The sequence below is a fragment of the Chiloscyllium punctatum genome, chromosome 46 (genome assembly GCF_047496795.1).
Source record: "Chiloscyllium punctatum isolate Juve2018m chromosome 46, sChiPun1.3, whole genome shotgun sequence".
NCBI classification, from domain to species: Eukaryota; Metazoa; Chordata; class Chondrichthyes; order Orectolobiformes; family Hemiscylliidae; genus Chiloscyllium; species Chiloscyllium punctatum.
The window spans coordinates 56,725,727-56,747,935 of NC_092784.1; the positions used below are offsets into that span (position 1 = coordinate 56,725,727).

The 22,209-nt window shown below is 43.1% G+C and overlaps 1 protein-coding gene across 1 annotated transcript in view; it reads left to right on the top strand.

Moving 5' to 3' along the window:
• The window catches only part of LOC140468137 (complement C3-like), a 125,365-nt gene that overhangs the window by 47,289 nt on the left and 55,867 nt on the right, over nt 1-22,209 (top strand). Inside the window, exons 17-20 of the mRNA XM_072564333.1 lie at nt 5,865-6,062; nt 8,272-8,380; nt 14,251-14,336; nt 16,880-17,019. Of these exons, the coding sequence (XP_072420434.1) occupies nt 5,865-6,062; nt 8,272-8,380; nt 14,251-14,336; nt 16,880-17,019 (533 nt within the window). The remainder of the gene's footprint in view (nt 1-5,864; nt 6,063-8,271; nt 8,381-14,250; nt 14,337-16,879; nt 17,020-22,209) is intronic.

Consider the following 22,209-nt stretch of genomic DNA (forward strand, 5'->3'; position numbering starts at 1 on the left):
TTGACCAGGGATTCCACTTCCTTAGTAAACCATGGCTCACGTGTTCTATATCTTCCTCCCTGCCTGACAGGTATGTACTTATCTAGGACACACAGGAGCTTTTCCTTGAATAAGCTCCACATTTTTAATGTGCTCATCCCCTGCAGTTTCCTTCCCTATTCAATGCTTCCTAAATCTTTCCTAATTGCATCATAATTTCCCTTCCCCCAGCTGTAACTCTTGTTCGGTGGAGTACACCTATCCCTTGCCATCACTAAAATAAACCTGACAGAATTGTGATCGCTGTCTCCAAAGTTCTCACTTACTTCCAAATCTAACAACTGGCCAGGCTCGTTACCCATACTAAATCTAATGTGGCTTCGCCCCTTGTAGGCCTGTCTACATACTGCACACACTGGACAAAAACTGACCCATCTATAGTTCTCGTACAGTAGTGATCCCAGTCAATATTTGGATAGTTGAAGACCCCATGACAACTACCCTGCCTCTCTCACTCCTATCGAGAATCATCTTTGCTATCCTTTCCTCTACATGTCTTGAATTATTTGGAGGCCTATAGAAAACTCCCAGCATGGTAACTTCTCCTTTCCTGTTTCTAACCTCAGCCCATACTACCTCAGTTAACGACTCCCCAAACATCCTTTCTACAACTGTAATATTGTCCCTGATCAACAATGCCACACCTCCCCCTCTTTTACCATCTTCTCTGTTCTTACTGAAACATCTGAATCCCGGAACCTGCAACAGCCATTCCTGTCCCTGCTCTATCCATGTCTCTGTAATGGCCACAACATCAAAGTCCCAGGTACCAACCCACGCTGCCAGTTCACCCATTTTATTTTGGATGCTCCTCGCACACACTTCAAACCAGGTTCTCGCTTGCCAGTGTCAGATACTTGATTTTGGAACTCCCTACTCTCATCCTCTTCTGTATCTGTCCTATAATTGTGGTTCCTATCCCCCTGCTGTATTAGTTTAAATCCACCTTAATAGCTTTAGCGAATTTCCCACCCAGGAGATTGGTACCCCTCTGGTTTAGATGAAGACCATCCTGCTCGTAGAGGTCCCACCTACCCCAGAAAGAGCTCCAATTATCCATAAACCTGAAACCCTCCGTCCTGCACCATCCCTGTAGCCACGTGTTTAACTCCTTTCTCTCCCTATTCCTCACCTCACTAGCACATGGCACTGGCAGCAAACCAGAAAAAATAACTGTTTGTCCTAGCTCTAAACTTCCATCCTAGCTCCCTGAATTTCTGCCTCACATCCCCATCTCTTCCGACCTATGTTGTTGGTACCAATGTGGACCACAACTTGGGGCTGCTCTCCCTCTCCCCAAAGGATCCAAAAAACACGATCAGAGACATCACGGACTCTGGCACCTGGGAGGTAACACACCAACCGTGAGTCTCTCTCATCACCACAGAACCTCCTATCTGTCCCCCTAATTATGGAGTCCCCAATGACTACTGCTCTGCTCCTCTTCCCCCTTCCCTTCTGAGCAGCAGGTGCCCCACTGCTTTCCCCTGGTAAGTCATCCCCTCCAACAGTATCCAAAATGGTACATTTATTGTTGAAGGAAATGGCCACAGGGGATCCCTGCACTGCCTGCCAGTTCCCTTTCTGTCCCCTAACTGTCACCTATCTGTCTTTTTCTTTAATCTGGGGAGTGACTACCTCTCTGTAAGTCCTATCAATAACCCCCTCTGCCTCCCGAATGATCCGAAGTTCATCCAACTCCAGCTCCAGTTCCCTAACGCGGTTTTCGAGGAGCTGGTGATGGGTGCACTTCCCACAGATGTAGTCAGCGGGGACACTAGTGGTGACCCTTACTTCCCACATTCTGCAGGAGGAACATTCCCTGCCCTAAACTCCATTCCCACTATTCTAACTCTGAAGTGACGACTGAAAAAAAAGGATTAGGAAACAAAGTAGTTACCTTACCTTGTCAATCTGGCTCCCACAAATGTTTTTGTGGGTTAGACGAGGAGGATGGGTGGGAGACACTACCTGAGTAGTGTCTCGGGTCACGTTATCACGCAAATATAAACTGTTCTACTTACCCTTCCCAGAAGTCCTTTGCTCGCTCCTCCCTCGCTGGCCTGAAGGCAAGAAGATTAAATATACTTACTGGCCTTCCTGACAATCACCTCACACCAATGTCACCTCCTCCCGGCTCCCACCTCTTGCTGCTCTGAAGTGGCTAATCTTTCTCATGGACTCAACTCCACTTACCCACCCTCTCACCATAAATCTTAATTCCTTTACTGTTCAAAAATCTATCTCTGCCTTAAAAACACTCAACGAGGTAGCCTCAACTGCTTCACTGGGCGGGGAATTCCACAGATTCCCAACCCTCTGGGTGAAGACGTTCCTCCTCAGCTCAGTCCTAAACCTGCTCCCCGTTATCTTGAAGCTATGCCCTCTAGTTCTAGTTTCACCCCTCAGTGGAAACAACCTCCCTGCTTCTATCTTATCTCTTCCCTTCATAATTTTATATGTTTCTATAAAATGCCCCCTTATTCTTCTAAATTCCAATGAGTACAGTCCCAGCCTCCTCAATCTCTCATCATAAGATAATCCTCTCAATTCCAGAATGAATCTAGGGAACCTCCTCTGCACCCCCTCCAGTGCCAATATATCTTTTGTCAAATAAGGAAACCAAAACTGTCCACAGGCTCCAAGGGTGGTTTCACCAGCATCCAATATAACTGTAGCATAACCTCCCTGTTTTTAAACTCCATCCCTCTAGCAAGGAAGGACAAAATTCCATTTGCCTTTTTAATTCCCTGCTGCACCTGCAAACCAACTTTTTGTGATACATGCACATGGACACCCTGGTCCCTCTACACCCTGGTCCCTCTACACCCTGGTCCCTCTACACCGCAGTGTGCTGCAGTTTTTCACCATTTAAATCATAGCCCATTTTGCTGTTATTCCTATCAAAATTGATGGCCTCACATTTACCAGCATTGTACTCTATCTGCTAGACCCTTGCCCACTCCTTAACCTATCTCTAGCCCTCTGCAGACTTTCAGTGTCCTCTGCACACTTTGCTCTAACATTCATTTTAGTGTCATCTGCAAAGTTTGACACAATACCCTTGGTCCCCAACTCTAAATCATCTTTATAAATTCTACACAATTGCAGTCCCAGCACTGATCCCTGAGGCACACCACTAACCAACTAGACATCCAGCACTGATCCCCCGCTCTTTATTTTCTGTTAGTTGACCAATCTTCCATCCATGCTAAGACTACACCTAGATTGTGTGAACCTTTGTCTTATGCAGTAGCCTTTTGTGTAGCTCCTTGTTGAATGCTTTCTGGAAATCCAGATATACCACATCTACTGGGTCCCCATTCTCCACTGCATTTGCAATGTCCTCAAAGAATTCCAGTAAATTGATTAAACACGACCTCCCTCTCATAACCCATACTGCGTCTGTCCCATGGGACAATTTATATCCAGCTGTCTTGCTATTTCTTCCTTGATTATAGGTTCAAGCATTTTCACCTCTACAGAAGTGAAGCTAACAGTCTTATAGTTACCTTCCTTTTGTCTGCCTCCTTTTTTAAACAGAGGCATCCCATTTGCTGTTTTCCAATCTGCTAGAACCGCCCCACAGTCCACCAAATTTTGGCAAATTGCCATAAGCATATTTGCTACTTGCCCTGCCATCTCTTTCCATCAGGGTCACGAGAATTGTTTACCTTTAGCTCCATTAATTTTCCCAACACTACCACTTCCGTGATAATGATAGCTTCTAGGTCCTCATCTGCCATCAATTATTGGCATGTTATTTGTGTCTTCCACTGTGAAAACCGACACAAAATCCCTGTTCGATACCTTGGCCATTTCCTCATTTCCCATTATTAAACTCGTCTCCTCATCCCGTAAAGGGACTAATGTTTACCTTAGTCACTCTTTGTCATTTTATATATTTGTAGAACTTTTGCTGTGTTTTTATATTCTAAGCTGATTCACTCCCATTATTCAGCTTACTTTGCTTCATAGTGTTTTTCATGACTTTCTGTTGATTTTAAAAGATTTTCCAATCCCCTAGCTTCCCATTAATCTTTGCCACTTTGTATGAATTTTGTTTTCAATTTGATATCCTTTTCTATTTCTTTAGTTATCCATGACTGATTATCCCTTTTCCTACAGTCCTTCCTTCTCACTGGTATATACTTTTGCTGAGCACAGTGAAAAATTGCTTTGCAAGTCCTCCATTGTTCCTCAATTTTCCCCGACTGTTCTCAGTCTACCTTAGCCAGCTCCTCCCTCATCCCACTGCAGTCTCCTTTGTTTAAACAGAAGACACTGGTATTGGATTTTACCTTCTCACCTTCCATCTGTATTTTAAACCACACTGTGATTGCTCCTTCTGAGAGGATCCCAAACGATAAGGTGATCAATTATTCCTTTCTCATTACACAGGACCAGATCTAATGTATCTTGCTCCATTGTAGGTTCCATTACATACTGTTTGAGGAAACTATCATGCATACATTCTTTGAATACCTCCTTGAGGCTGCTTTGACCAACTTTGTTTGACCAATCAAAATATAGATGAGAATCCCCTGTGATAATTGCCAAACCATTTCCACATGTATCAGTTATTTCTTTGCTGGTTGCCAGCCCCACCGTGATGTTGTTATTTGGTGGCCTTTGGATTACACCTGCCAGTGATTTTTTCTGTTTACCATTTCTAATTTGCACTCACATTGATTCAACCTTTTTCTCTGTGGAACCTATATCATCTCTCACTGCTGGCCTGATGTCATCCTTAAATATGAAGGGGCTTTATGCTTCCTTCAGAGGATTGGGAATCTTTGTGCAAGTGGAGAACTCCAGGAATTGAGCACATGCAAGGTAGTGTTAGGATTGAGGGTCATTGGATTTTTAAATGTGAAGGCGTATAAGGATGAAGGGAAATGTGGAATAATGGAAGACCAGACTCAAGAGACTGTAAAATCCTAAATGACTGACACTGTGTTTCACTTGGACTTTGAACCTCTTCAATTATAATGGAAAACCGAGGGAGTCTCTACCATGCACATTATTGTACTTAACAATTCAATTTTCAAAGAAAATTGCTTATCTGTGATTCATACAAAAGCCCCCACCCTGTAGGAGTTCTTGTGGCACACTGGTAGTGTTCCTACCTCTGAGCCAGCAGGTATGTGTTCAGTCCCATCTGCTGCAGAGGTGCATAATAGAATCCTTGAGCAGGTTAATTAGTAAACATAAGAAAAAGCCCTTGCTGTTACACTCCCTAGCTGAACCACCCCCCCCCACCCTCCCATTTATCTCTCCACCACCAAGGCTCCCAGCCTCATTCTTGATGAAGGGCTCCAGCCCAAAACATTGATTTTCCTGCTCCTCGGATGCTGCCTGACTTTTCCAGCAACATGCACTTAACATCTGGGTGGCATGGTGGCTCAGTGGTTAGCACTGCTACCTCACAGCGCTAGGGTCCCAGGTTGGATTCCAGCCTCTGGGGCGACCCTCTGTGTGGAGTTTGCACGTTCTCCCCGTGTCTGTGTGAGTTTGCTCTGGTTTCCTCCCACAGTCCAAAGATATGCAAGTCAGGTGAATTGGCCATGCTAAATTGTCCATAGTTGTTTGGCGCATTAGTCAGAGGGGGATGGGTTACTCTTCAGAGGGTTGGTGTGGACTTGTTGGGCCGAAGGCCCTGTTTCCACACTGTAGGGAATCTAATCTAATTATTATGTCTGGTCCACTTCTTGAAAACGTGATTGCTCCTATTTCAGTGGTCATGTTTAACTCTCACGAATGTTGTTTCTCTTTAGTATTTTCTGCATGTTTCCTGTTTCAACCATTGCACCTTTACATTCTAGTACAACAGTACAATTCCGAAACACAGAGGACATGCTGTAAAGATGGAATGAAACCAAATCCCATGGGATTTTCATGTGACAAGAGAGCTAAGAGAATAACACTGAGTGAAGAGTGTAAAGCTATCTTCCTAGATTGCTGTAACCGCATCCAAACGTTTAAGGATCTACAGAGAAGAAGTCAATTGTCTTTAGCAAGAAGTAAGTGTCAATAATTTCGCTGAGGTATTCCAGAATCAACTGATATATCTTGTTTACCTTTGAAGTAATATGGGAGGTGAATGTTTTATTTTTCATGTTAAACTCGCTATGTTTTGAACATTGGTCCACACTGTGTAAACAAGCTAAAAATCACATAATACCAGGTTATAGTCTATAGCACCAAGCTTCCAATTAAACCTGTTGGACTATAACCTGGAGTTGGGTGAATTTTAACTCTGTACACCCCAGTCCAACACCGGTGTCTCCAAATCATGACCGTGAAACAAAAAATCTTTCCAGGCAGAGGAGGGATGGAGCGGTGGAGCTTTTTCATGTGTGCTGGCTCCCTGCTCCATTGACACCGATAGACTTCAATGTGAAGTGGTACAAGTACCAGTGCAATACGCTACAGCACTACCACCCCAGAGAGGCCTACTATTCTTAGGAAGCGTGGAGATGGTTGAAAGATAGTATCTAATCTAATAGTCAAGTAAAATATTTTGAAGATAAAGAGTAACAACCAACAAATGTTGAAGAATCATAGATTCCCTACAGTATGGAAACAGGCCTTTTGGCCCAACACATTCACACCGACCCTCCAAAGAGTAACCCACCCAGACACATTCCCCTACCCTATTATCCTAAAGAGGGCATGCAGCTCCAGAAAAGTTAGTTGAGGACACCTGATATTATTTGGGAATGGTAGACATGATTTGGGAATCATGGGGTGAGTTATTCAATACAGAATTCCCAGGCCCTGTGCTGTTGGAAGGATTGTGTTTTCACAGCCAGTCTATCTAAATTGCTGATGAGTGGGGACTTTCAGGATAGTGATAGAAAGGAATTCAATATCTTACGCAGGCTGTTCTCAAAGGCTCTGGTACTGCCAGCTGACTACTTGTCGTACGACATTGTGGTTTCAATCTACTGTTCAGAATGGAAAATATAAATAGAAGGCCCAAATCTGAGGCTGGACGTCCAACCAAAGATGCAGATTATGACTTTGTGCAGGTCTCGACCTCCCTGATCTACGTGGCAGTAGCCTGGGGAGTTTACATTTTCAATGGACAACTTCCTTGTTACCCAGATCTCTGTGGGCAGCTCTCTGAGCTAGAGTTGGAGACTTTGGGATAGATCCGCCCAACTTACCAGGACGGTTAGCCAGAAGTGCTAGACCGGTTAAAACCTGGTCTAGTACCTGGTCTAATACCTGGGTAGCTCCACAACTGATGACTAGCAACCCTCTCAACCAGCCGGTTACACCCACAACATAACTAACCCCTAGGGCTATCCCTCCAGCCAATTATTCCCCGATCCGACCACTTCTCATCTACCTGCCTGTCCCAGCCTGCCCACTCACCAACCTAGTCCACCCCAAGACCATGCGTCCCTGATCCAACCTAATTGCTCTCCAACCACCTCCCACCCCACCCAATCAACCAACCGTCATGTCCTGTGGCTACGATCACAATCCCCCATGATCCACCTGGCCTCCCTCCCAAATAGAATTTACCGCTCCCTGAATCACCCTGCTACCCCTCGACTCAGCTTCCACTCACTCACCCGACTGACTCACCTTCCCACTCCCACCTCATTCAACCACCCACCTACTCAATTTCTCCCTTGCTTGTCAATACTCTGGCCCATGCTTACACCCCCACTCATCCATTTAGGAGACCGGCCCTTTGCAGAATACGGTGGCTGGTGCAAAAGGTATCCAGTGCCCTGATGCTCTTTGATTGCCAACGTCCATGCAGGAAGGATGTTTCCCTTGGCTTGGGGATGTGACTGGGTTGGAGGGGGAAGTGATGGGGTGTGTTGGAACCTACAGCAAAGTAAACTGTACTCAGAGTAAGAGGTGGCTATTTAACACTGAGATGAGAAGGAGTTTCTTCACTTGGAGGTTGTTGAAACCTTGATAATCTTTACCCCAGGGGGCTGTGAAAGATGAATTATTCAGTGTGCTCAAGTCAGAGATCGATAGATTTCTAGAAATTGAAGGGTCTCTAGATTGTCTGTGAAAAGTGTGTCAGTGTAGAAGATCAGACGTGATATGGTTGCATGGTGGAACAGGCCCGTAGGGGTAACTTACTTACACAAAGCCCTAGGTCCAATGGTTAGATATTCTGACATTATTGGAAGATTCAAGCCAATATCCTTATTCTGTGAGACTATGAAACTGCATTTAAATCCTTCATGTTTTGCTTAGGTGATGACGATGACTACTATTCTCCCTATGAGGAGATAATAGCAAGAACTGATTTCCCAGAAACCTGGCTCTGGATACAGAGGACTCTGCCCACAAAAGACCAAACAGGGTATTAATTATTTTTGTTCCATTTTAAGAAAGTGGTGTATTTGTGCTGTTTCTGTCTGGTTTAGTGCATAAAACTGTAATTTAAAGGGACTAGAACATTACAGCAGAGTACAGGCCCTTCGGCCCTCGATGTTGCGCCTACCTGTGGAACCAATCGGAAGCCCATCTATCCTACACTATTCCATTTTCATCCATATGTTTATTCAATGACCATTTAAATGCCCTTAAAGTTGGCAGGTCCACTACTATAGCAGGCAGGGCATTTCACACCTCTACGTCTCTATGAATAAAGAAACTACCTCTGACATCTGTTCTGTATCTATCACCCCCTCAATTTAAAGCTATGTCCTCTCGTGCTAGTCATCTCCCTCTGAGGAAAAAGGCTTTCACTGTCCACTCTATCTAACCCTCTGATTATCTTGTATATCTCAATTAAGTCATCTCTCAACCTTCTTCTCTCCAACGAAAACAATCTCACGTCGCTCAGCCTTTCCTGATAAGACCTTCCCTCCATACCAGGCAACATCATCGTAAATCTTCTCTGAACGCTTTCCAAAGCTTCCACATCCTTCCTGTAATGCAGTGACCAGAACTGTACACAATACTCCAAGTGGTGCCACACCAGAGTTTTATATAGCTGCAGCATGACCTCTTGGCTTTGAAGCTCAATGCCTCTACCAATAAAAGCTAACACACCGTATGCCTTAACACCCCTATAAACCTGGGCAGCAACTTTCAGAGATCGATGCACATGGACGCTGAGACTTCTCTGCTCTTCTACACTACCAAGATTCTTACCATTAGTCCAGTACTCTGCATTCCGGTTACTCCTTCCAAAGTGAATCACTTCACACTTTTCCACATTAAACTCCATTTGCCATCTCTTAGCCCAGCTCTGCAGATTATCCTTGTCCCTCTGTAACCTGCAACATCCTTCAGCACTATCCACAATTCTAACGATCTAAGTATCATCTACACATTTACTAACCTATCCTTCTTCGCCCTCATCGAGGTCATTTATGAAAATGACAAACAGCAGTGGCCCCAAAACAGATCCTTGTGGTACCTACTAGTAACTGAATTCCAGGATGAACATTTCCCTCTGTCGTCTTTCAGCTAGCCAATTTCTGGTCCAAACTGATAAATTGCTCTCAATCCCACGCGTCCGTATTTTGTGCAATAGCCCACCATGTGAAACCTTATCAAATATCTTACTGAAATCCATATACACTGCATCAACCGCTTTACCCTCGTCCACCTGTTTGGTCACCATCTCAAAGAATGGAATAAGGTTTGTGAGGCACGACCTACCCTTCCCAAAATTGTGTTGACTATCCCTAATCAACTTATTCCTGACTAGATGATTATAAATCCTTTCTTTTATAACCTTTGCCAATACTTAACCTACAACTGAAGTAAGGCTCATTGGTCTATAATTGCCAGGGTTGTCTCTACTCCCCTTCTTGAACAAGTGGACAATATTTGCTATCCTCCAGTCTTCTGGCACTATTCCTGTAGAAAATGCCGACATAAAGATCAAAGCCAAAGGCTCTGCAATCTCCTCCCTGGCTTCCCCGAGAATCTTTCGATAAATCCCATCTGGCTCAGGAGACTTATCTATTTTCACACTCTCCAGAATTGCTAGCACCTCCTCCGTGTGAACCTCAGTCCCGTCTAGTCTCAGCATTCTCCTCGACAACGTTGTCTTTTTCGTAGTCATACAGCATGGATACAGTCACAAACTATATCCCTCTGAACCTTTCTTATTCATGTACCTGTCCAAATGTCTTTGAACTGTATCTGCACTTGCCTTTGGCAGCTCATTCCATATGTACAGAACTCTCTGTGTGAAAAGGCTGTCCCTTAAGTCCCTTTTAAATCTTTCTCCCTTCACCTTAAACTTATGCCCTCTAGTTTTGAACTCCCCCACCCTGGGGAAAAGACCTTTGCTTTTCACTTAATCTATGCCCCTCATGATTTTATAAAACTGTATGAAGTCACCCTGCAACTTCCCATGCTCCAGCCTATCCAGCTTCTCCTAATATCTCAAACCCTCCAGTCCCTGCAACATCCTTGTAGATCTTTTCTGAACCCTTTTCATTTTAATAATATTCTGCCTTGAGCAAGGTGACCAGAACTGTGCACAGTACTCCAAAAGTGGCCTCACCAAAGCCTTGGATTCTATCACCCTGGTGATGGAGTACAAGGATAAAAGTCCTCTAGCACCTTGGTTGGTCAACAAATTCCCCAATGGCTCCATGTTCAAATAAACGTTTTGTGATGGACTGTCATGGAGAGCATCTGAAGGTCAATGTTTGCAATTAAGGAAACAGGCAGCAGCCAATTTGTCCACAGCATGCTCCCACAAATAATATCGACAATAGACAATAGACAATAGATGCAGGAGTAGGCCATTCAGCCCTTCGAGCCTGCACCGCCATTCATTATGATCATGGCTGATCATTCCCAATCAGTATCCTGTTCCAGCCTTATCTCCATAACCCTTGACTCCACTATCTTTAAGAGCTCTATCCAATTCTTTCTTAAATGAATCCAGAGACTGGGCCTCCACTGCCCTCTGGGGCAGAGCATTCCACATAGCCACCACTCTCTGGGTGAAGTAGTTTCTCCTCATCTCTGTCCTAAATGGTCTACCCCGTATTTTTAAGTTGTGTCCTCTGGTTCGGCACTCCCCCATCAGCGGAAATATGTTTCCTCCTGCCAGAGTGTCCAATCCTTTCATAATCCTATACGTTTCAATCAGATCCCCTCTCAGTCTTCTAAACTCAAGGGTATACAAGCCCAGTCGCTTCAGTCTTTCAGTGTAAGGCAATCCTGCCATTCCAGGAATTGACCTCGTGAACCTACACTGCACTCCCTCAATAGCCAGAATGTCTTTCCTCAAATTTGGAGACCAGAACTGTACACAGTTATAGTATGGTAATAATAAAGCAAAATACTGCAGATACCGGAAATACTCATCAGGCAACAGCTGCAGAGAGAGAATCAGTGTTTATGTTCCAGATCTGTGACCTTTCAGCAGAATTGAGAAATGTTAAGATACAAAGCCATCAGACATAGAAGCAGAATCAGGCCATTTGACCCTTTCAATCTGCTCCATTGTCTGTTCATAGTTGATGTATTTCTCAAATCTATTCTCCTGCCTTCTCTCCATAACACTTCAGCCCCTTACTAATCAAGAACCTATTTACCTCTGTCTTAAATACCCTCAATGACTTGGCGTCCACAGCCCTCTGCAGCAAGGAGTTGCACAGATGCACCACCCTGTTTTTTTGAAATGGATCATGTTATGTAGGTGTAAAGGGAGCTGAACCTTTAAGAGAGTTAAAAGCTAGCAGAACTACCTGACACAGCACCAAGTATTCTAAACAAGGTAACAATGTAACAACTGGTTGAACAGCTAGATTAGCTAGGCTGCCTAGAGACAAAAAGAACAAATTTGAATTCGGCCAATCAGTTTAAAATATACCATAAAATACCAACCTCCAATCAAGTTGGAATTTAGTATTTTGACAATATTAACACCAATGAACCAATCCGATGCTTTGAGGTATAAAACCAGAAACAAATTGAACAGCTAGAAGAGAACTGCCAAGCCACTAGCATCTGCAGACTGCCTAGAAAAATTGCTCTCTTAAAGGTACCTGTAGTGACCTGTGAAACAGAAATCCCTAAGAGAAGAAAATCTACAGAGGAAGATACCAAGAGAAGATTGGACAGCTGTCTGGTTTTGAAATTTCGTAAATAATAACTGGGAGCTTTATCGGACTTGTATTATAGAAGGGAAAATAAATGATAGGTTAGAAGAAGGAGTTGTAAATAGGTGTGCGTTAATCATTCTCTGTTATACTTTAAGAAATAAAAGTGTTACTTTTTACTATAACTAGTTCTTGGCCTCTAGAATTTTCACAGATTACCACATGGGAAAAATGTTTTCTGTGTTGCTGGTTTAAATTATTGGGGTGGCATTGGGTTAGACCAGTTTGGGGGCTCGTCTGGGATTTGAATCTAGGACCTCTCGCACCCAAAGTGAGAATCATTCCCCTGTGTTGAAAATGAAAGGGAGAGATGAACAGCAAAAGAGGAAACCAAGGCCTTTGACAAATGGAATGCAGAACAGATTAAATGACAAAAAGATTTTGTACATGAGAAGCCAAAGGGATAAACAAAGGAACAAATGCTGTGATGAGAGGAAGTGTAAATAGCACGTTAGTTGTTATCCAAGTGCAAATTAAAAAGAAACAGAGAGAGAGAGGGGGAGAGAAAGTAAAGAAATACAAAACAAAATATGGGTAGAGATTGTGATTTGCAAGAGTGGATCTCAATGGTGAGTTCAAACTGCTGCAAAGTTCCCAATTGAAAGACGAAGTCCTATTGCTTGAGTTTGTGCATTGTAACACAGTAGCAGGCCAAGGACAGATAGGTCAGAGTGAAAGCAAAACAAAGAATTAAATTGACATTCAACAGATAGCTCAAGATTACGTGTGCATACCAGGAGCAGTCATTCAGGCTGTGTTTGGTGTCCGCCGACTCTCAGTCTGATGAGCACATACTTATTGCTAAATTTTTTAAAAGTTGAATATTAAGCACTGCATTACTGGGGGCCATGGAAGGTGAACTGTGTACAGGCCTCCTCCCACTATCTGAAAGTAGAGCATTCTTCTGAAACTTTTCATAAGCCGAAATGGAGTAAAGCGAAGAAGTATTTTTTTCTCAGAAGTGAAAATCCTCTTAGGATTTCTTCCAGAAAACAGGTACTAAGGTAAGACTTTTGTTAAAACAAATTAGCCTAAAGTGAATGTTCGAAAAGTGGGGGATACCTGTATTTGCACCTTTTTTTTCAGATTTCCAGCATGTGCAGTATTTTGTTTTAGAATCCCTACAGTGTGGATACAGGCCCTTCGGCCCAACAAGTCCACTCTGATGAGTATCCCACCCAAACCTATTACCCTACTACTTTACCTGGATTAATACCACATCATTGAACACTATGGGCAATTTAGCATGGCCAATCCACCCTAACCTGCACATCTTTGGACTGTGAGAGGAAACCTGCACAGACCCAGGGAGAACATATAAACTCCACGTATAAACGTATAAATTCCAGCCCGAGGCTGGAATTGAACCTGGCTCCCTGATGTTGTGAGGCAGCAGTGCTAACTACTGAGCCACCGTGCTGCCCCCTTTGCTTTTGTATGACCCGACCAGTATTTATGGGAGGAAGTAGGATGGCTCATGTTTCATCTCTGGGTCTTGCATGGGAAGATGCCATAGGAAAGGGAAGAGTTGTTGGGTGTGGTTGAGGAGTCGGCCACTCTGTTGTGCAGAGAAATGCTGAAAGAGGATCCAAGGGAAATCTCAGCATCATGTTGGAAATGGCCAAATGGTCTTCCTTCGTAGGTAGAAGGTGAACAAAGATTAGTAAACCTCAGAATAAAGACTATTGATGTATCCAGTCCAATATTTGACTTCATAGACAAGCACAGGGTTGACACAACCAAAAGTCAAGGTAGTAAACATAGAACATAGAAGAATACAGCGCAGTACAGGCCCTTCAGCCCTCGATGTTGCGCCGATCAAAGCCCACCTAACCTACACTAACCTACTATCCTCCATATACCTATCCAATGGCCGATTAAATACCCATAAAGAGGGAGAGTCCACCACTGCTACTGGCAGGGCATTCCATGAACTCACGACTCGCTGAGTGAAGAACCTACCCCTAACATCAGTCCTATATCTACCCCCCCTTAATGTAAAGCTATGCCCCCTTGTAATAGCTGAAAATAGTAGTAATGGTGCAGACCAAGAGATACTCAGTAGCAATATATTTTTATCTTTCATAACCAGAGTTGATTCACTGATTGTACCTGGTATCCTTAAGGATTCGATCACTACTTGGGAAATACAAGCTGTCAGTGTGTCTCCAACGAAAGGTGAGTTGTTTTTCATTTAGTGAAGAGTCATAGAGCCAGCTTTTCATGCCTGTATCTGCGCTGTAATGGAGGTGGGTGGAGAATTTTTTAAAACGGAAATTCCATCTCCATTCCTGTCACATGGGATTTTAGTGGCCCTGAAATAAGAGTGAAGTTTGAGATCCAACATTCTGCAATCCCACCCTTTATAAGATCCCCTGCTATTCTCATGGATTTGGGCATGTTTTGGAAGGGTGCTTGCTCATAACGTTAGAGTCATACAGCACAGAAACAGCCCCTTTGGTCCAACCTGTCCATGCCAACCAAGTTTCCCTCACAAAATTAGTCCCAGTGACTTGCGTTTGGCCCACATCTCTCTCTAACCCTTTCCTATTCATGTACATATTCAAATGTCTCTTAATTGTTGTAACTATACCTGCGTATACCACTTCATCTGGCAGTTTATTCCATGTATGCATCACCCTCAGTGTTAAAAAGTTCCCCCTCAAGTCTTTTTAAAACTTTCTCCTCTCACCCTAAAAATGTGCCCCCAAGGTCTGAACTCACCAACGCTGGGGAAAAGACCTTTGCTATTCACTTTATTTGTGCCCCTGTACAACCTCAATGTGATGTCCTATCTTCTATACTCAATAGTCTGAGCAATGAGGAAAGTGTGCTAAATGCATTCTTAACCACTCTCTCTACCTATGATGCAACTTTCAAAGAACTATGCACCTGAAACCCAAGGTCTCTGTGTTTGATAACATTATCCAACCATTAACTGTCCCCTTGTTTGTTTTACCAAAATGTAAAACATTTCATTCATCCAAATTAATCTTCATCTGCCACTCCACAGCCCATTGACCCAGTTGATCAAAATCTCTTTGTAATCTTAGATAACCTTCTCCACTGTCAGCTATGCCAACAATTTTGCTGTCGTCCACAACCATGCCTCATAAATTCTCATCCAAATCGTTTGTATAAATGGCAAATAAAAGTGGACCTAGTACTGATCCCTGTGGAACACCGCTGGTCACAGACCTTCAATCCGAAAAACAATCCTCCACCACCACCTATTGTCAAGCCAATTTTGTATCCAATTGGCAAGTTCACCCACGTGATCTAATTTTACTAATTAGTCTATCAAGTGGAATTTTGTGATAGGCTTAAATAAAGTCCATGTAAACAACATCTACCACTCCTCCCTCATCAATTTTTTTGGTTACTTCCTCAAAACAATTGGCAAGCTCTCCCTGAACCATTCTTGCCTTCCTATCTACTTTTGGGTCATCTCCAAACTTGGCTGTTGTGCATTCACTTTTCTTATTAATACACGTTAACACTCGATTGTCCTGAGCAAGTAGGTATGGGCAATGAGTATTGTTATAATCTGCACCATCCACATTCCATGGACACACTACCTACCTCGGATAAGTGATGAATCATGTGAAACCTGAATCCCAAGTGAGTTTAAAAATAAGGGGGTTCTTCCACCGAATAATCCAGAATCTTCTATCAGAAATCTTCATGTACTCTGCTGTTTGCATTGTTCGTCCAAAACACTTCCAATATAAACTAATTCCCATTCGCCATATCGGCCAGACTCTTTATTAAAAGAAACCACTTGCTGGCAAATGAAACAATTACAAGCTGGTTACAGGTGGCACGGTGGCACAGTGGTTAGCACTGTTGCCTTACAGTGCCAGAGACCTGGGTTCAATTCCCGCCTCGGACGACTGTCTGTGTGGAGTTTGCACATTCTCTCCATGTCTGTGTGGGTTTGCTCCTGTTTCCTTCCACCGTCCAAAAACAAATGTGAATTGACCATACTACATTGCCTGTAGTGTTAGGCGCAGGGGTAAGCATAGGGGGGAGGGCCTGTTTTCACACTGTAAGTAATCTAATCAAAATAGTCAGTTGCTCATGAAGTTCTTTTTAAGGAAGATTTTTGAATTACGAGAAAACAATTAGTACTTTCACTTTCATGAGTTAAATGCTGCATTTTCAGTAAGATTACTGGGGTGATTCATCATGGGGCTCTGGCCATCAGTAAATCGGTTAGAAGTGTGCACCTGCATGTTAAGAGAGCTCTTATGTGTTTAAACAAGATAAAATACTGCTTGCCATCTCAAAAGTAGTGATCTGAAATTATTTAAATTTCAAAAGTTCTTATGAACTGAAATAAAAAACACAGACTTCATCATTTATCGCATGGAGAAATAAAATCTCATCTGCTCTTAAACTGATGTGATTGACAGGACTGGAATGGTTTAGAAAAAAAAATGATTCTTTTATCTTCAAGGATCTACATTCTTATATTGTGTGTCACAGCTGACCATATAAAGACATGCAGTTACATATGTTTGGTGATGTTGACAGTAACTCCATTCAAAGATAAACTTGATGACAGAAGCAATCATATTTATTAGAAACGGGATTTTTATTTTACATTGACCGTTTGTGCTTTGGATGTAATTGTCTCTGTTTATGAAATGTGAAGCGAACACAGTTTTAACATAAAGGTTGTGCCACACTTTCTGACTTATAATAATGCCTTCCTCCAGGAATATGTGTTGCTGAACCTTATAATCTGGTCGTGCAGAAGGAATTTTTCATTGACCTTCGACTCCCATACTCTGTTGTTCGCAATGAACAGGTGGAAATTCGAGCAATCCTGTATAATTATGGTACAGAGGTCATTAAGGTCAGTCCTGCAATGTATTCATCTCGCTATTGTGGCCTTACTTGCCAATTTTATATGGTGAGATAATCAGATTGATTTCATATGATCACCGAACCTGTGCTTTGGTTGCAAGCCCAACAATTATTACTCATCTCTAAGAGATGTTGGCGGTGTGCAACCAAAGAACAAAGAAAATTTACAGTCCAGGAACAGACCCTTCGGCCCTCTAAGCCTGTGCTGATCCAAATCCACTGTCTTAAGATGTCGCCCAATTCCTAAGCACCTGTATCCTTCTGCTCCCCACCTACTCACGCATCTGTCCAGACTCACCTTAAATGAACTTACATTGTCTGCCTCTACTACTTCTGCTGGCAACGCGTTCCAGGCACCCACCACCCTCTGTAAAGTAAGTGCCGCGTGTGTCCCCCTTAAACTTTCACCTCTCACCTTGAAAGCATGACCTCTTGTTATTGAATCCTTCACCCTGGGAAAAAGCTTATCTCTATCTACCCTTCCATGATTTTGTAGACCTCAATCCCACAAAACCAAGTTGCTTATCACTGATAAGCCCATTCTTTTCCAAATATGAGTGGATTTTATCCCTCAGTACCTTCTCCAGCAACCTTCCCACCACTGACGTCAGGCTCACTGGGCAGTAGTTACCTGGAATATCCCTACTACCCTTGTACAGTGGGACAACATGAGCAACCTTCCAGTCCTCCGGCACCTCACCTGTATTTAGGGATGTTACAAAGATATCTGTCAGGACCCCAGCTATTTCCTCTCTTGCTCCCTCAGCAACCCGAGATCAATTCCATCCAGTCTCTCTCCTCAGTGAACACTGATGCAAAGTAATCATTCAGATTATTCAATCACCCATTTTCTCAGGTTTGACACACAGCCTTCCTTCCTTATCCTTTAGTGGACCAATCCTTTCTCGAGTTACCCGCTTGCTTCTTATATAAGAATAAAAGACTTTGTGATTCTCTTTAATTCTGCTCGCTAAAGCTATTTCATTATCCCTTTTAGCCCACTTGATTCCTCGTTTAAGACTGGTCCTACTCTTCCGATATTCTTCCAGGGCCCGTTCTGTTCTTAGCTGCCTAGACCTTATCTATGCTTCCCTTTTCCTATTGGCTAGTCGCACAATTTCTCCCGTCATCCACGGTTCACGAATCTTGCCCTTCCTATCCTTTGCCTTCAATGGGACATGCCTATCCTGCACTATCTTCAACTTGTCTTTGAAAGCCTCCCACATTTCAAATGTGGACTTCCCTTCAAGTCACTGTGTCCAATCCACATTTCCCAGCTCCTGCCTAATTTTGTTATAATTGGCCTTGGCCCAGTTTAGTAAGCTTTCCTTAGGACCACTCTCATCTTTGTCTAAGTGTATCCTAAAACTTACAGAATTGTGGTCACTGTTCCCAAAGAAATCCCCCACTGCAACTTCTACCACTTGTCCTGGTTCGTTCCCCAGTACCAGGTCCAATATGGCTCCTTCCCTCGTTGGACAATTAACATACTACTCTGGAAAACTCTCCTGGACGCTTCATACAGATTCTACCCCATCCAGACCTTTGACGCTAAGTGTATCCCAGTCAATGTTGGGAAAATTAAAATCACCCATCATCAGAACCTTGTTGCCTCTTTTCATAATCTGTTCACCTATTTGTTCTTCTACCTCACGTTCACTGTTGGGAGGCCTGTAATACAGCCCCAACAATGTAACTGCACTCTTCTTATTTCTGAGCTCCACCCATAATGCTTCACTACTCAAGCACTCTGTAGTGTCCTCCTTTAGCACAGCCATGATAGCATCCCTGACCAGCAATACAACTCCTCTCCCCATTTTACCTCCCTCCCTGTCCTGTCTGAAGTGTCTATATCCTGGAGCATTAAGTTGCCAATCATGTCCTTCCTTCAACCATGTCTCTGTGATTGCAATAGCATCATACTCCCAGGCACCAATCCAAGCCCTAAGTTCATCTGCCTTACACACAATACTCCTTGCATTAAAGCATATGCACTTCAGGCCGCCAGTTTTTTTGCATTCATCTGCTCTCTGCCTACTCTTCCCCTTGGTAATGCTAACTTCATGATTCTTATAGTCTCCAGTTTCCACCTCATTGTCTACTAGTCTTCTCTTCTGGTTCCCAGCCCCCTGCCACATTAGTTTAAAACCTCCCCAACAGCAGTAGCAAAAACTCCCCCAAGGACATTAGTTCCAGTCTGGCTCAGGTCCAATTTGGAATAGTCCTACCTTCCCAGAACTGGTCCCAATGTCCAGCAAATCTGAACCCCCTCCCTCCTACACCATCCCTCTACGCTGGCTAGCAGATGGCACTGGTAGTAATCCCGAGATCACTACCTTTGAGGTCCTCCTTTTTAACTTCTCTCTTTGCTCACTGAATTCTGCTTTCAGGACCTCATCTCGTTTTTTTAATTATATCGTTGCTGCATCTTGAATCATCTTGAACACAGCTCAGTGGCTGCCAAGGAGTGTTCAGAGTCAACCACTTTTCTAGGATTTGTAATCAAATAGGTCAGACCAGATAAGGATGGTAGATTTCTTTCCCTTTAGGGGACTAATGAATCTGATGGGATTTTAATTAGGTCACTATTAAGCTGAAGCAGGTTCAGAAGAGATTGATCAAGATGCTGCCGGGTACAGAAGGTTTGAATTATAAAGAAAGGCTGGGTAGGCCGGAACCTTTTCTTCACTTGGGTTTGGGAATTTGAGAGGCGACTTTACAGAAATTTATAAACTAATCAGGAGTATAGATAGAGTTAATGGTAGTTGTCTTTTCCCTAGGATAGGGGAATTTCAAGGCTAGGGGTAGTATTTTTAAGTTGAGAGGAGAGAGATTTGAAAAAGACATGAGGGACAAAGTTTTTAAGTAGAGGGTGATTTGCATGTGGAATGAACTTCCTAAGGAAGTGGTGGGGGTGGGTACAATTACAACATGTAAAAGACATTTGGATAAAGACATGAATAGTTAAGGTTTTGAGGAATATGGGCCAGGAGCTGGAAGATGGGACTAGTTTTGTTTAGGATTATGAACTGGTTGGATCGAAGGGTTTGTTTTCATGCTGTATGACTCTGTGACCCATGGACAGTCTGGTTGATTTACAGTCAGCAATACTGAAAACAGCCTTTCATTCCAGATTTATTAAATGAATTGAATAGAAATTATCTGGCTGCCAGGTTTATATATCACTGGATCAATGACTGAAGCCTCTCACTTTCTATATCAGGACCATAAATACAGTCCTGAAGCGAACTTAAAAATTACTAAAAGAATATACAATGACAGAACTTGGTTGTCTTTTACTCATCAAAACCAAAGGAGAAGCAATAGATTTGAGAATAGGGACATCAATATAGGCAGCATGAGAATTGGGTGCTCTTTGGTTGGGAGAATGCTGGAGATCAGAGTTGAGAGTGTGGTGCTGGAAAAGAACAGCAGCATCTGAGGAGCTTGAAGGGTTTAAGCCCGAAACGTCAATTCTCCTGCTTCTCGGATGCTGCCTGACCTGCTATGCTTTTCCAGCACCACTTTCTTGACTGCTGTTTGATTGGGCCATCATTGGCCTAGAGATCCTATTAACTATCCATCTGTGTTCTCAGAGCAGATAGTAGAGCCTGATTGGTCAGAATGCTGTCAGAGTCTGCCTGCTTGGTCTCAGAATGAAGATTGACAGTTAACTGCTTCTGCTGGTAACACCATACCCATAATGACTCAATCAATTCACACTCTTTTTCATGCTGCATAGATTGGTGCTCCCGTCTTGAATTCTGTTTCTCGCATTCAAATTCTGATCAGTATGAGACAAAAAAAATGCTAACTTTGTGCCTCCTTTTAACAATGTGTAAAGAACGTAAATTCCAAGCTGTCGTATTTATAATGAAAACCAGCCCAAAATTATAAGGCTGGCCTATATTCTTTGCTCTATAACACATAAAATTCTCAAAAAAAGGAATACTCAAAGAACTGTGGAAGTTGGAAATCTGAAAAAAAACATTGCTGGAGAAACTCAAAAGGCCTGGCAACATCTGTGGAGGAGAAACAGAGTTAATATTTAGTTTCCCTTTTGGGATCCTTCTTCAGAATCCAGATTATTTTATGGCGCAGAAGGTTTTTTTTGAATGAGATGGAAGCAGAGAGTTGTTTCCCCTTATGGGGCAGTCTGGGACTAGAGGGTACAGAGGGTATATATTTCATCATAAACGGTCGAGCATTTAAGGCAGAGATGAGGAGGTGTTTCTTATCTCAGGGAGTACTCAGTCAGTGGAATCCCTCATTGAGGGCTGCCAGGACTGGGATATTGAATATGTTAATGCAGAGTTAGATTTTTAATCAAGAAGGGAATCAAGAATTATGGAACAAAGGTCAGAATGTAAAGTTGATGATTATCAGAACAGGCATGATTTCATTGAGTGGTGGATGGGCTGAATGGTCCTCTTCTTCTGTTGCACCTTATGGTCATTACTGACCCAGAATTTGATATCTGGTGAGTTGTCTGATGACGGTAACATATGGAGGTCAAGGAAGCTGGTGGAGAGGTATATGTGGAATTCACTGCAGGATTGGAAACCGTTGTTTTGGCTGTAATTAATTAGACAGGCAGCTCCACTCTCCGAAGAATAGAGGAGGGATTTTGGTGTATGATGATACTGAGGATTGTGTTAAAGGTTGGTGAGAGGTGGGAAAGCCCATTGTCACAGTCACAGCGTGAAGATATTTGTGACTCCCATTAAAATTTTCAAGGTCTGCAGAAGGAAATGTAATGTTTGGAATGAAACTGGAGCTGATTATGATTTATAAATGTTAATTTTTAAGAGATGCTGTATTTTAGCCAACGGTAATAAGTCTTCTGTGGCACTGATAACAAAATGATGCCGCTGGTGACCATTATAGATTGCTCAGGATTTGGTTGAAAGTTTTCAATGAGAGAGGAAAATCATTGCTACCGCACCACTGATGTCATTCCAGGTCCCGCATGTTAATTGCCTGCAGCTATTTTGAGTTGGTGACCCACATGCAGCTCAGAGGGTCCCCCTCCTTTTAGCAGGAGATGAGGAGGAATCCCTCCTCCAGGAGGGTTGTGAGACTTTGGAACTCCTTGCCGCAGAGAGTTGTGGGGGCAGAGTCCATGTTTAAGGTTGAGATAGATAGATTCTTGATCAGTCAGGGACTCGACGGGGAGAGG